Consider the following 12,198-nt stretch of genomic DNA (forward strand, 5'->3'; position numbering starts at 1 on the left):
TCATTACTTTAAGACATGAAGGTCAGTCAATGTGGAACGTTAAGAACTTTGAAAGTTTCTTCAAGTGCAGTCGCAAAACCATCAAGCGCTATGATGAAACTGGCTCTCATGAGGACCGCCACAGGAAAGGAAGACCCAAAGTTACCTCTGCTGCAGAGGATAAGTTCATTAGAGTTGCCAGCCTCAGAAATAATAGCCTCAGAAATAAATGCTTCAGTTGATCTCAACATCAACTGTTCAGAGGAGACTGCGTGAATCAGGCCTTCGTGGTCGAATTGCTGCAAAGAAACCACTACTAAAGGACACCAATAATAAGAAGAGACTTGCTTGGGCCAAGAAATAGCAGCAATGGATATTAGACCGCTGGAAATCTGTCCTTTGGTCTGATGAGTCCAAATTTGAGATTTTTGGTTGCAACCACGTGCCTTTGTGCACCTGCATTGCTTGCTGTTTGGGGTTTTAGGCTGGGTTTCTGTACAGCACTTTGTGACATCAGCTGATGTAAGAAGGGCTTTATAAATACATTTGATTGATGATCTTTGTGAGACGCAGTGTAGGTGAACAGATCTCTGCATGTTTGGTTCCCATCGTGAAGCATGGAGGAGGTGTGATGGTGTGGTGTTGCTCTGCTGGTGACACTGTCAGTGAGTTATTTAGAATTCAATGAACACTTAACCAGCATGGCTACCACAGCATTCTGCAGCGATACGCCATCCCATCTGGTTTGCGCTTAGTGTGACTATCATTTGTTTTTCAACAGGACAATGACCCAAAACACACCTCTAGGCTGTGTACGGGCTATTTGACCAAGAAGCAGCTTGATGGAGTGCTGCATCAGATGACCTGGCCTCCACAAATCACCCGACCTCAACCCAATTGAGATGGTTTGGGATGAGTTAGACAGCAGAGTGAAGGACAAGTGCTCAGCATATGTGGGAACTCCTTCAAGATTGTTGGAAAAGCATTCCAGGTGAAGCTGGTTGAGAGAATGCCAAGAGTGTGCAAAGCTGTCATCAAGGCAAAGGGTGGCTACTTTGAAGAATCTCAAATCTAAAATATATTTTGATTTAATAATATTTTTTTGGTTACTACATGATTCCATATGTGTTATTTCATAGTGTTGACGTCTTCACTATTATTCTACAATGTAGAAAATAGTAAGAATCTACGAAAACCCTTGAATGAGTAGTAGTGTCCAAACTTCTGACTGGTACTGTACATTTGCCCATTAACATGGGGTGAGCAGCTGCGGTGATTTCTCTCTATCCAATAGCAAAGACAGTGAGACCTGCCCAGCAGCTCTGACTTTGTTTACATAAAACAACACGTTGCACATTTTTTTACTTGAGAAATACTGCACCAAACACCTTAGTTAGATGTAATACTGCCCAACTAAAACATCCTCAGCAAAAATGTCTGAATAAATTACAGATTTCTTGAGTTATCTTAGATTCATTCTGGGGATTTCGAGGGAGTGAAATAGGCTTCCCGGGTCTAGGGTGTCTCATGTGGGACAAACATCATTAACCAAATGAAAACATTATGTCATAGTAAGGTTCAAAATAGAAAATTGCCTTAGACTTTCTAGGAACTCATGTCATGAGCACCACAACAACAATACATAATTACGCGGATGACATTTGAACTGGTCAAATGCCATACCCAGAGAGGTTGCAGAAAGGAAGCCAATTTCTGTTTTTGCTCTACGGTTTTGTGCAGTGTAGTGGTATTGTGCCATACCCTATAGAATGAAGGGAACAGCTTGACAACATGGGGGGAAGGGAGGGGTGTGTTTGTCTGTCTCCGTGACCAATATAAGTGTCCAAATCCACTTTTGTGTAACCAGGCTCTTTCTATTGACAGTGTGTGGGCTACATAGAAAGAGAGAGAACTTTGTCAGGGAAGGAGGGACAGGGACTGTGTCATTTTCCTGGCTCTGGCTGCACTAGGACTGGCTATCTGGAGGTCCGCCACCCTCACTGTGGTGTGATGTACATGGTAGACTAGACATGAATGGCCTCAAAGTGCCACAGTGTAAAATGCAAATGGGACATTCTTATAATGCCAAACATCCCAGTTCTGTTACATCACAGACACAGGCCTCTCCACTGGCAGTCGCAGCCAGGGCGGGCATTATTCAAGGAAGCCTTTTCTCATGGGGAACAATGGGCAGCAGTGCCGTTTGGTTGCACCACTTCATGGTCGGATGGGAGATAACACTTTAATGAAGTGATGTTAATAAGTAGGAGCAGGCAGAAAGTTTACAGAAGACCCTGCTGGTCGGTCATTGCGCCCGAGTTGTGCCACACAAGGAGATTGACTAGACGATCCCTGTACAAAAGCAGAGAAACCAAGCATATAATGGTGTAGAATGACTTGTGCATTGGAATGTGAAATGCAAACCTGTGATTAGTTCGAGGTTGACCATAATATTGATATTGTTAAGCAACTTGAATCCTTTGTCAGAACAACATTTCCAGAACTGCAAATGACCTGAAATATAGTTTGAACTTTATACAAAGCCTACTAAAAGTATATCCCTATGATTGATTTACTGTTTGGAATATGAATTTTGAACACAATTCCAATCCCTAAATCATTACAAACTCTCCCTAACAACTGAAGAGCTTACTGAGGAATTGAAACAGGTATACAACTAGTATGATGAAACCCCCAGCTAAAACCCTTCAAAACAGAGGCTCGACTTCCCATAGCGATAGCTGTCACACACTAACTCATTCCCTTCCCTCACATGCACAAACAGCCCCTGACTGGCTCCTAAACAGCCAGACGGGCAGGGATCCTCCCAGGCGCTGTTTACTGGAGTAGAAAAGTGACACTGCTCTACAGGCTGACGCTTCAGCTATGCCAACTACCAGATGAAGTGTTATATAACCCAAGGCTCAGCAACTCCTCTGTATGTCTGTCGGTCTGTCTCGATCCAATCATTTAGCCACTGTTGCTGGTCAGGTCAGACACAGACAGAAATCTAGAGCATAGACTTTAGGGTTATTTCTACAGTGGAGAATACTGAATCTGTGTGTCATAGAAGCACTATACTAAGACACAACATCCTTGCACCCGGTGTTGTCCGTCCACAGCTGTGAAAAGGCTTTGATACACGAGCCAACAACGTATACAATACAGTGCCTTTGGAAAGTATTCAGACACTGACTTTTTCCACAGCATTATTCTAAAATGTATTAAATAGTTTTTTTCCCTCATCAAATCTACACACAATACCACATAATGACAAAGCAAAAACAGTATTTAAAAAAAATGTTTGCTAATGTTGTGTTGCTTCCATGCTGTGTTGTCATGTGTTGCTGCCTTGCTGTGTTGTTGTCCTAGGTCTCTCTTTATGTAGTGTTGTGTTGTCTCTCTTGTTGTGATGAGTGTTTTGTCCTATATTTATATTGTTTTTATTTTACATTTTTAATCCCATGCCCCCGTCCCCGCAGGAGGCCTTTTGGTAGGCCGTCATTGTAAATAAGAATTTGTTCTTAACTGACTTACCTAGTTAAATAAAGGTTAAATAAAATAACAATAACAATAGTATTCAGACCCTTCACTCGGTACTTTGTTGAAGCACCATTGGCAGTGATTACAGCCTCAAGTCTTCTTGGGTATGATGCTACAAGCTTGGCACACCTGTATTTGGGGAGCTTCTCCCATTCTGCTCTGCAGATCCTCTCAAGCTCTGTCAGGTTGGATGGGGAGCGTTGCTGAACAGCTATTTTCAGGTCTCTCCAGAGATGTTCGATCGGGTTCAAGTCCGGGCTCTGGCTGGGCCACTCAAGGACATTCAGAGACTTGTCCCCAAGCCACTCCTGTGTTGTCTTGGCTGTGTGCTTAGGGTCGTTGTCCTGTTGGAAGGTGAACCTTCGCCCCAGTCTGAGGTCCTGAGCACTCTGGAGAAGGTTGTCATCAAGGATCTCTCTGTACTTTGCTCTGTTCATCTTTGCCTCGATCCTGACTATTCTTCCAGTCCCTGACGCTGAAAAACATCCCCACAGCCAGGATTGCTACAGACGTGATGCATGGCATTCAGGCCAAAGAGTTCAATCATGGTTTCATCAGACCAGAAAATATTGTTTCTCATGGTCTGAGAGTCTTTAGGTGCCTTTTGGCAAACTCCAAGCGGGATGTCATGTGACTTTTACTGAGGAGTGGCTTCCGTCTGGCTACTCTACCATAAAGCCCTGATTAGTGGAGTGCTGCAGAGATGGTTGTCTTTCTGGAAGGCTCTCCCATCTCCAGAGAGGAACTGTAGAGCTCTGTCAGAGTGACCATCGGGTTCCTGGTTACCTCCCTGACCAAGGTCCTTCTCCCCCGATTGCTCAGTTTGACAGCTCTAGGAAGAGTCTTCGTGGTTCCAAACGTCTTCCATTTAAGAATGATGGAGGCCACTGTGTTCTTGGGTACCTTTGTTAATATGGGGTATTGTAAGTAGATTGCTGAGGAATTGTTTTTATTTAATCCATTTTAGAATAAGGCTGTAACGTAACAAAATGTGGGAAAAGTCAAGGGGTCTGAATACTTTCTGAAGGCACTGTAAGTATGGTGTGTGCGTGTCTGTGTATGCAGGTATCCCAAGCCCTCAGCTTCACACAGGGTGAGTTTACAAACAACTGGTGAGCTTCCCCCACTGACCTGGGAGAGCAGAGTCGTCATGCTCTAAATCACTGCACAAAATACTGACCTTTTCAAATGACCATCAAGGCCACGATAATCTTTGGTCGTCAATGTTGGGGCCACACATTTTCTCTGCTCTGCATGAGACAGTGGAATGTTCAGCATTGTAGTGGTGGTGGACCCTCCAACTCCACATAGATATGTGACTGAGTGGGCAGGATGTTGGATAGGGGGTTCCACATTTGTGGTGCACACACCAATTAACATAGTTTTCCCTGTATTTTTCTTCCTCTCTGGATAGAAGGAGGTTGCACTAACAGTCATTAACTAAGGACGCCTAGCCTAGGAATTAAAGCATGTTGATGAGATGCAGTCAGTCAGAGTTATGTCTCCATGGTGGTTCGGACCAATTTGGAGAAATAATTTCCAGATTTGGAATGTGATCCAGGCAGTGAATGGATGCATCCTCAGTAATTAATCTCTCAGCAGCTGAGTGAGTAGCCCCACCATGCAGGATGACAACAACACACACAGCCAGAACAGCCAAGCCAGCTAGCTGGGCAGCTGGAGCTGGAGTTCTCTCCCTCTGCCTGGCCCATTCATCTCATTTAAAGTAACGGTACAGTTTATTTACCATCATGCCAACCTCACTGTCTGACCAATATATGTTTACAGTATCAACTAGTCTCTTTATGGACTTTAAACATTTAGCTAGGGGATGAATTCCTCAGTGAATTCCTCAGCATCAAACTGATGCTTGTTTAAAAATCAACATTAGAATAAGCAATGAAATTATGAAAAGATACTGTAATATTTCATAACTTCAAATGTCCAACATGCTCTCATTTGTCTAGATGTTCGGGTGGTTCTCATTTGTCTAGATGTTCGGGTGGTTCTCATTTGTCTAGATGTTCGGGTGGTTCTCATTTGTCTAGATGTTAGGGTGGTGGATTTATCAAAGTTGAAAGATTCCCTTTTGGGGGTGGATGCAATGAATTCCAAGCCTGTTTACGCTGTTCCAAAAATCAACTTTATACAAAAGAGGACAAGAGGACAAAGGCATCATTTAGAGTGCCCCATCAGGCAGATAATTGCAAAGATAGTGAGCACCCTACGCACACAGAAACTAAAGCTGGGGACGCTGACAATTCAATATACCAAGGGCTTTTGTTGTTCAGTTCTAAGAATTCTACTGCTCACCGCCACTCAGTCACAGTGGATGGGGACGAGTCTTGACAGTTCGTAGCCTTAGAGATTCTCCTTCCTAGTGTTGTACTAGTGTGTGGTCATTACTAATATTTATTTAAAAATTACCCAAGGGAGAAATCTGCAATGAAAAAACAAAATAAATAAAAAAAGATTAAAAGGAAAATGTTGATAAAGAAACAAACCCCAGATTATCTCCAATAACACTTCAATCAAGACTAGAATGAAGTCTTAGCAAATTGCGATAGTGAAACCAAAATGCCCACACTTGTAATCCAATGAAATCACAAACAATTGCACATTTTCTAGGAGATAATTGGCATTTCCATACACATACAGTGCATTCGGAAAGGATTCAGACCCCTTGACTTTTTCCACATTTTGTTACGTTACAGCCTTCTTCTAAATGGTGTACAACCATGGCGCAGACAGATAGGGCAGCCGTGCTTCTAGTTTTTAGGCAACTTTGCAGTATTTTTTATTTTATTTGTTAATTCTTACATTATTAGCCCAGAAAATGTTTCTTAATTCCGTTCCTTTACTTTAGATGTGTGTATTGTTGTGAAATTATTAGATATTACTTACTAGATATTACTGCACTGTTGGAGCTATAAACACAAGCATTTCGCTACACCCGCAATAACATCTGCTAAACACGTGTATGTGACCAATACAATTTGATTAAATTGTCCCCCCCCCATCAATCTACACACAATGCCACATAATGACAAAGCAAAAAACAGGATTTTAGAAATGTTTGCAAATTTATTGCAAAAAAAACCCCTGAAATATCACATTTACATAAGTATTCAGACCCTTTACGCAGTACTTTGTTGAAGCACCTTTGGCAGCGATTACAGCCTAGAGTCTCCTTGGGTGTGACGCTACAAGCTTGGCACACCTGTATTTGGGGAGTTTCTCCCATTCTTCTTTAAAGATCCTCTCAAGCTCTGTCAGGTTGGATGAGGAGAGTTGCTGCACAGCTTTTTTCAGGTCTCTCCAGAGATGTTCGATCGGGTTCAAGTCCGGGCTCTGGCTGGGCCACTCAAGGACATTCAGAGACTTGTCCCGAAGCCACTCCTGCATTGTCTTGGCTGTGTGCTTAGGGTTGTTGTCCTGTTGGAAGGTGAACCTTTGCCCCAGTCTGAGGTCCTGAGCACTCTGGAGAAGGTTTTCATCAAGGATCTCTCTGTATCTTGCTCTATTTATCTTTCCCCTCGATCCTGACTAGTCTCCCAGTCCCTGACACTGAAAAACATCCCCACAGCATGATGCTGCCACCACCATGCTTCACCATAAGTATGGTGCCAGGTTTCCTCTAGACGTGACGCTTGGCATTCAGGCCAAAGAGTTCAATCTTGGTTTCATCAGACCAGAGAATATTGTTTTTCATGGTCTGAGAGTCCTTTAGGTGCCTTTTGGCTAACTCCAAGCGGGCTGTCATGTGCCTTTTACTGAGTGGCTTCCGTCTGGCCACTCTACCATAAAGGCCTGATTGGTGGAGTGCTGCAGAGATGGTTGTCCTTCTGGAAGGTTCTCCCATCTCCACAGAGGAACTCTGGAGCTCTGTCAGTGACCATCGGGTTCTTGGTCACCTCCCTGACCAAGGCCATTCTCCCCCAATTGCTCAGTTTGTCCGGGCAGCCAGCTCTTGGAAGAGTCTTTGTTGGTTCCAAACTTCTTCCATTTAAGAATGATGGAGGCCACTGTGTTTTTGGGGACCTTCAATGCTGCAGAAATGTTTTGGTACCCTTCTCCAGATCCAGATCTGTGCCTCGACACAATCCTGTCTCGGAGCTCTACGGACAATTCCTTCGACCTCATGACTTGGTTTTTGCTCTGACAAGCACTGTCAACTGTGGGACCTTATATAGACAGGTGTGTGCCATTCCAAATCATGTCCAATCAATTGAATTTACCACAGATGGACTCCAATAAAGTTGTAGAAACATCTCAAGGATGATCAATGGAAACAGGATGCACCGGAGCTCAATTTCGAGTCTCATAGCAAAGGGTCTTAATAATTATGTAATTAAGGTATTTCAGTTTTTTATACATTTTATACATTTGCTAAAATGTCTAAAAACCTGTTTTCGCTTTGTTATTATGGGGTATTGTGTGTAGATTGATGAGAAAACATTTTAGACTAAGGCTTTAACGTAACAAAATGTGGAAAAAGTAAAGCAGTCTGAATGCTTTCCGAATGCAAATACAATGGCCGTGTCACACTCAAATCATTGTGGAGAGGCTACAGCACCAGAAACCACATAGGAAGTGGGGGGAATTATTTTATGGTACCACTGCATTCTAACTTCTGCCAAAGTTGTCAGGAAGAATTTGGTGATTAAAAAGAACGCCTTCTACCGGACTCTGTTAATCACCTGTAAGCACTGAACAGATTAGGGAAGTCTTTCCCAAATGCTAATAACTGAACATAATTAAATATCACACTTCCATGGCCCATAGACACTATATGACACGGTAATGTTATGGATTAATTTGGTCATGTGACACCTCTGTCTTATATTTCATTTACAGTACAGTGGCGATCAATAACTTAATTCTCCCCAGATACTGCACATATATTTATGCTATTTAAGTCAATACTACAGTGTCAGATGTCCACATACAGAACACTCAGAAAAGGAGAGTAGATATTAATAAGAATGTAGCCTACATACAGGTTTCTTCCTAGTTTGGGAATTGGACCAAATTGAGAAGAAACCCAAACCAGAGTGTCACCTGGACTGCTTCACCATCTTTTGCACAACCACACTGCTAAACCAGTGGAGGCTGCTGAGGGGAAGATGGACCATAATAATGGCTGGAATGGTGTCAATGGAGTGGTATCAACCACATGCAAACCACATCTTTGATGTGTTTGATACCATTGCATTGACTCCATTCCATACATTATTATGAGCCGTCCTCCCCTCTGCAAGCCTCCACTGTACTAAACATGTTTCAGGTGTGTTACACCCCCAAACCCCACCTTAGTGTGAATGTGGAAACCCAATAACCAGGAAAAAGCCACTGATCATACCATGCAATCCAGTGCCATGTAACACTGATAATGAATTGTAAGGGAACGGTTGGTTTACACTTAAACACTACTGTACTAGGAACCCTGTCAGACAGAAACTGCTGTGTGTTGTATAACAGAGAGCAGCAGTAAGGTGTCTCTACTCTACAGTATGTACAGGGTGATTTATGGGACGTCTTGTTTGGGAATAAAGTCATGAAATCCATGTCAGTGTCAGGCAGTCAGGCAGTGGGGGTTGTTTTCACCACAAAGTGAGAGTGAGTCAGACTCAGATCAACAGGAGGTGAACATGCCCTGCTCTGGCTTCATCCATGTGGTTCTCATTTCACTGCTCTCTCTGTCTGACTCTGCATGCCATTGCCTTTAACTCAACTAGATATAGTTGAGGACAAAAAACTGAGTGCATGCTCAGTTCCATGGGATGTTTTCCTCCCCATGGTTGGAAAATGCAGCCTGACAGAGAGTACTGCCAGCTGATTATCAAGAAGTGCAGACACATCTGGCTATAGCCTAATATCGATGTATATTTCTGTGTGATATCTTACAGTTGCGAAAAGCTGATATCCAATTGCGCATAAATCGACAAAATGATCAACTGGAAAAATCACATAAAATAATTACTTATTTTCCTCAATTACCAACCCAGCATGACTTTGAACTTGGGGTGATTACTTTTGGAAGCTTCCTATTGAAATGTCAATAAGCTTTTTGTAGCACTCGATAGGATAGTAGATCATTTTATAAGATAATGGTATTAGATTACTAAAAAGTGATTATTAATGTAAAACTATACTCAAACTTCTGGAGAGATGAGCCCTGTGTATGCACGGGTGGTGTCCACATGTATACCGGACTACTCTACTACAATACTTTACAGTGCATTTAGTGCATCAAGTTCTCACAATAATAACAAATGACCCAGGAAAGTTTATATTCTGTCTTTCCCTGGGTGGAAAATAACTAGCTACACAACAACAACAAGGAAACTTAATACAGTTTAATTCTTGCTTAACAAGTTTTCAGCCAGTCACTAAACTAGAAGACCGATGACGGGTGAAACAATTCACTGCGCTTTTTTATGAGGCAAATATAGACTGTAAACAAAGAGCAGCCATGTGTTACTTACTTTCTGAGCAACACGTCCCGTGACCCATAGTAAATACGCTGTCATGAACACATGTGCCCAGAACGAGCTGTTGCAGGTCATTTTCTTTCTTTTTTCCTTTTCCCCGACGCACACTGAACCATAACCCGCTCTCGCTTCCCATTCACCTGAAGTCTCGGGAGCGCGCTTTTATCGTTCGTGGACCCGCATGCAGAAATCACAGGGGGTTGTACTGAAGTGCTCACAGCTTGACAGTCAGTCCAATTTGTTCACAATCATTTTGACAAAACTTACACTTTCAATGCACCATGCGTGGGATTAGGAATAGTAATCTAAATCTCCCTGTAGTAGGTCATCTGCAGACCATTGATTTGGAGTAACTTTATATGATTGTGTAGTGATTACGGAACAGACCCCCACCACCTGTTCCATAAAAGCCCAGGCAACTTGGTAGCAGGGTAATAGTACTCTCATTTAGGGGGTCCCATGCACAAACCCAATGTGAACATGGGTAGCTTACTCTTGCATTGGTGCCACCAATTAAGCGTGGTTCACAAAATGACCTTGACCCAGTGTAGGTGTAGATATAATGACTTTATGAATGTGTAGAAAATTCAGAAGGGAAAGCTGGAGCGGAACAGGGCTGAACCAAGGACCTCTATTTAGAGGGCAAGTCCACTACCACCTGTGCCATAAAAGCCCAACCCTTTTGGCAAAGGCAATATACAATCATATAGGAAGGCTACACTTCTAAGCCTGTGGCTGCATTTACACAGGTTGCCCATTTCTGATCTTTTTTTCCACTAATTAGTACTTTGACAAATCACATCAGATATTTTCACATCAAATACATTACTTTGACTAACGCAGAGTTGAGAAAACATTTGTGTAAAGTTGACAAAAGTATGTTTACAAATGCCCTGAAGATGATCTGTATCACATGGAGTTAATGAGATTAGCTGATATTCATAAGCATGCTGATTAATGGGGATGTAGACCTATAGAACAAAATGCTCACTAAACTGTTGATCATATTGTTTGGCTGGTTTAACAGCTTTAAGGGCAAATCAGGAGGGAGTAGCATCTATTGTCTGCCCTGTCAATGTTAAGTAATCATTCCTGAGCATACTCATATGCACGTCAGTGAGTACATGGGACAGTCTTGTGGTGGAACAAGATACTGCACATTTCTTGGTAACTACATGTGCAGGCCAGGGGAATAATTATGTAGCCTTCCTATTGAGAGTTTTGCTACCAAGAGGTCTTGGCTTTTATGTTAATTGTGAGAAAAAAAACATTAAACATAAATATAAAAAAAAACGGATAAAAAATAGGAACAGTGACTGTGACAACTAGCTCAAGGGACGTAATAGTTGCCACTGAGGGGGGCACTAGCTCAAGGGACATTATAGTTGCCACTGAGGGGGGGGGCATTTTAACACAAATGTAGCAGGAAGAGAGTAATAAACAGTGATGCCTATGAAGATTAGGAGGTAGAGTCATTGTCTTTGGTACCTTGGTCTTAGAAACACACATTTGTGCATTCATACCAGGTAAGGGACAGAGACCAAAATCCCACACACATGGCTCCTCATCTCTCCTTCTCATCTTCTCCAGACTCGCAAGTAAGGGTATGTGTATATATGATCAAATGATCAGCATTGCTTTTAATCTGAAGATTATTACAAGTTTGGTTGCCGTTTCCTACTAAACATTGTAACTTTAAACACATTTTTCTTGCCAAGGTTGGGGTCAATTCATGAGTACATTTATAAAATTGACACCAACCCTGGTTGTTTTACTAAGAACCAAGGTTCTTTAACGCACATATTCCCCTTACAAAGTTAGTCAGCAAATCCAAACATTCATTGAAGTGAAACAATAGTTGTTGTTTTTTATTAAAGAATTGATTTCATTTTTTCATATTCAACACAAAAGAATCACACAATACACCATACTATACAGGAGCACATTGGGCCACAACAAATAAAATACAAAAATAATAACCATTAAGACAAACCAACATCCCAAACAAACAGAAAAATATAAACAAAATACATAGGGAGATCATTTAATTTCTTCTGACAAGTGGTACTTCATGGCCATGATATTCCTTTATGTAAAAACCAGAATCATTCCAATATCTTTTTGGAGTCTGTATTATTTTTCTTGAGCACAACTCTTAGGGCAACATACTGTATATCCATTG

At 42.0% G+C, this 12,198-nt stretch overlaps 1 protein-coding gene across 1 annotated transcript in view; it reads right to left on the minus strand.

Annotated features, from left to right (window-relative positions):
* Positions 1-10,246, minus strand: part of LOC115200335 (uncharacterized) — a 44,061-nt gene extending 33,815 nt beyond the window's left edge. The window contains exon 1 of the mRNA XM_029763313.1: positions 10,011-10,246. Within this exon, the coding sequence (XP_029619173.1) occupies positions 10,011-10,091 (81 nt within the window). The 5' untranslated portion in view covers positions 10,092-10,246. The remainder of the gene's footprint in view (positions 1-10,010) is intronic.
* Between the last annotated feature and the right edge of the window lie 1,952 nt (positions 10,247-12,198).

This window comes from Salmo trutta, chromosome 9 (assembly GCF_901001165.1).
Source record: "Salmo trutta chromosome 9, fSalTru1.1, whole genome shotgun sequence".
Taxonomy (NCBI): Eukaryota; Metazoa; Chordata; class Actinopteri; order Salmoniformes; family Salmonidae; genus Salmo; species Salmo trutta.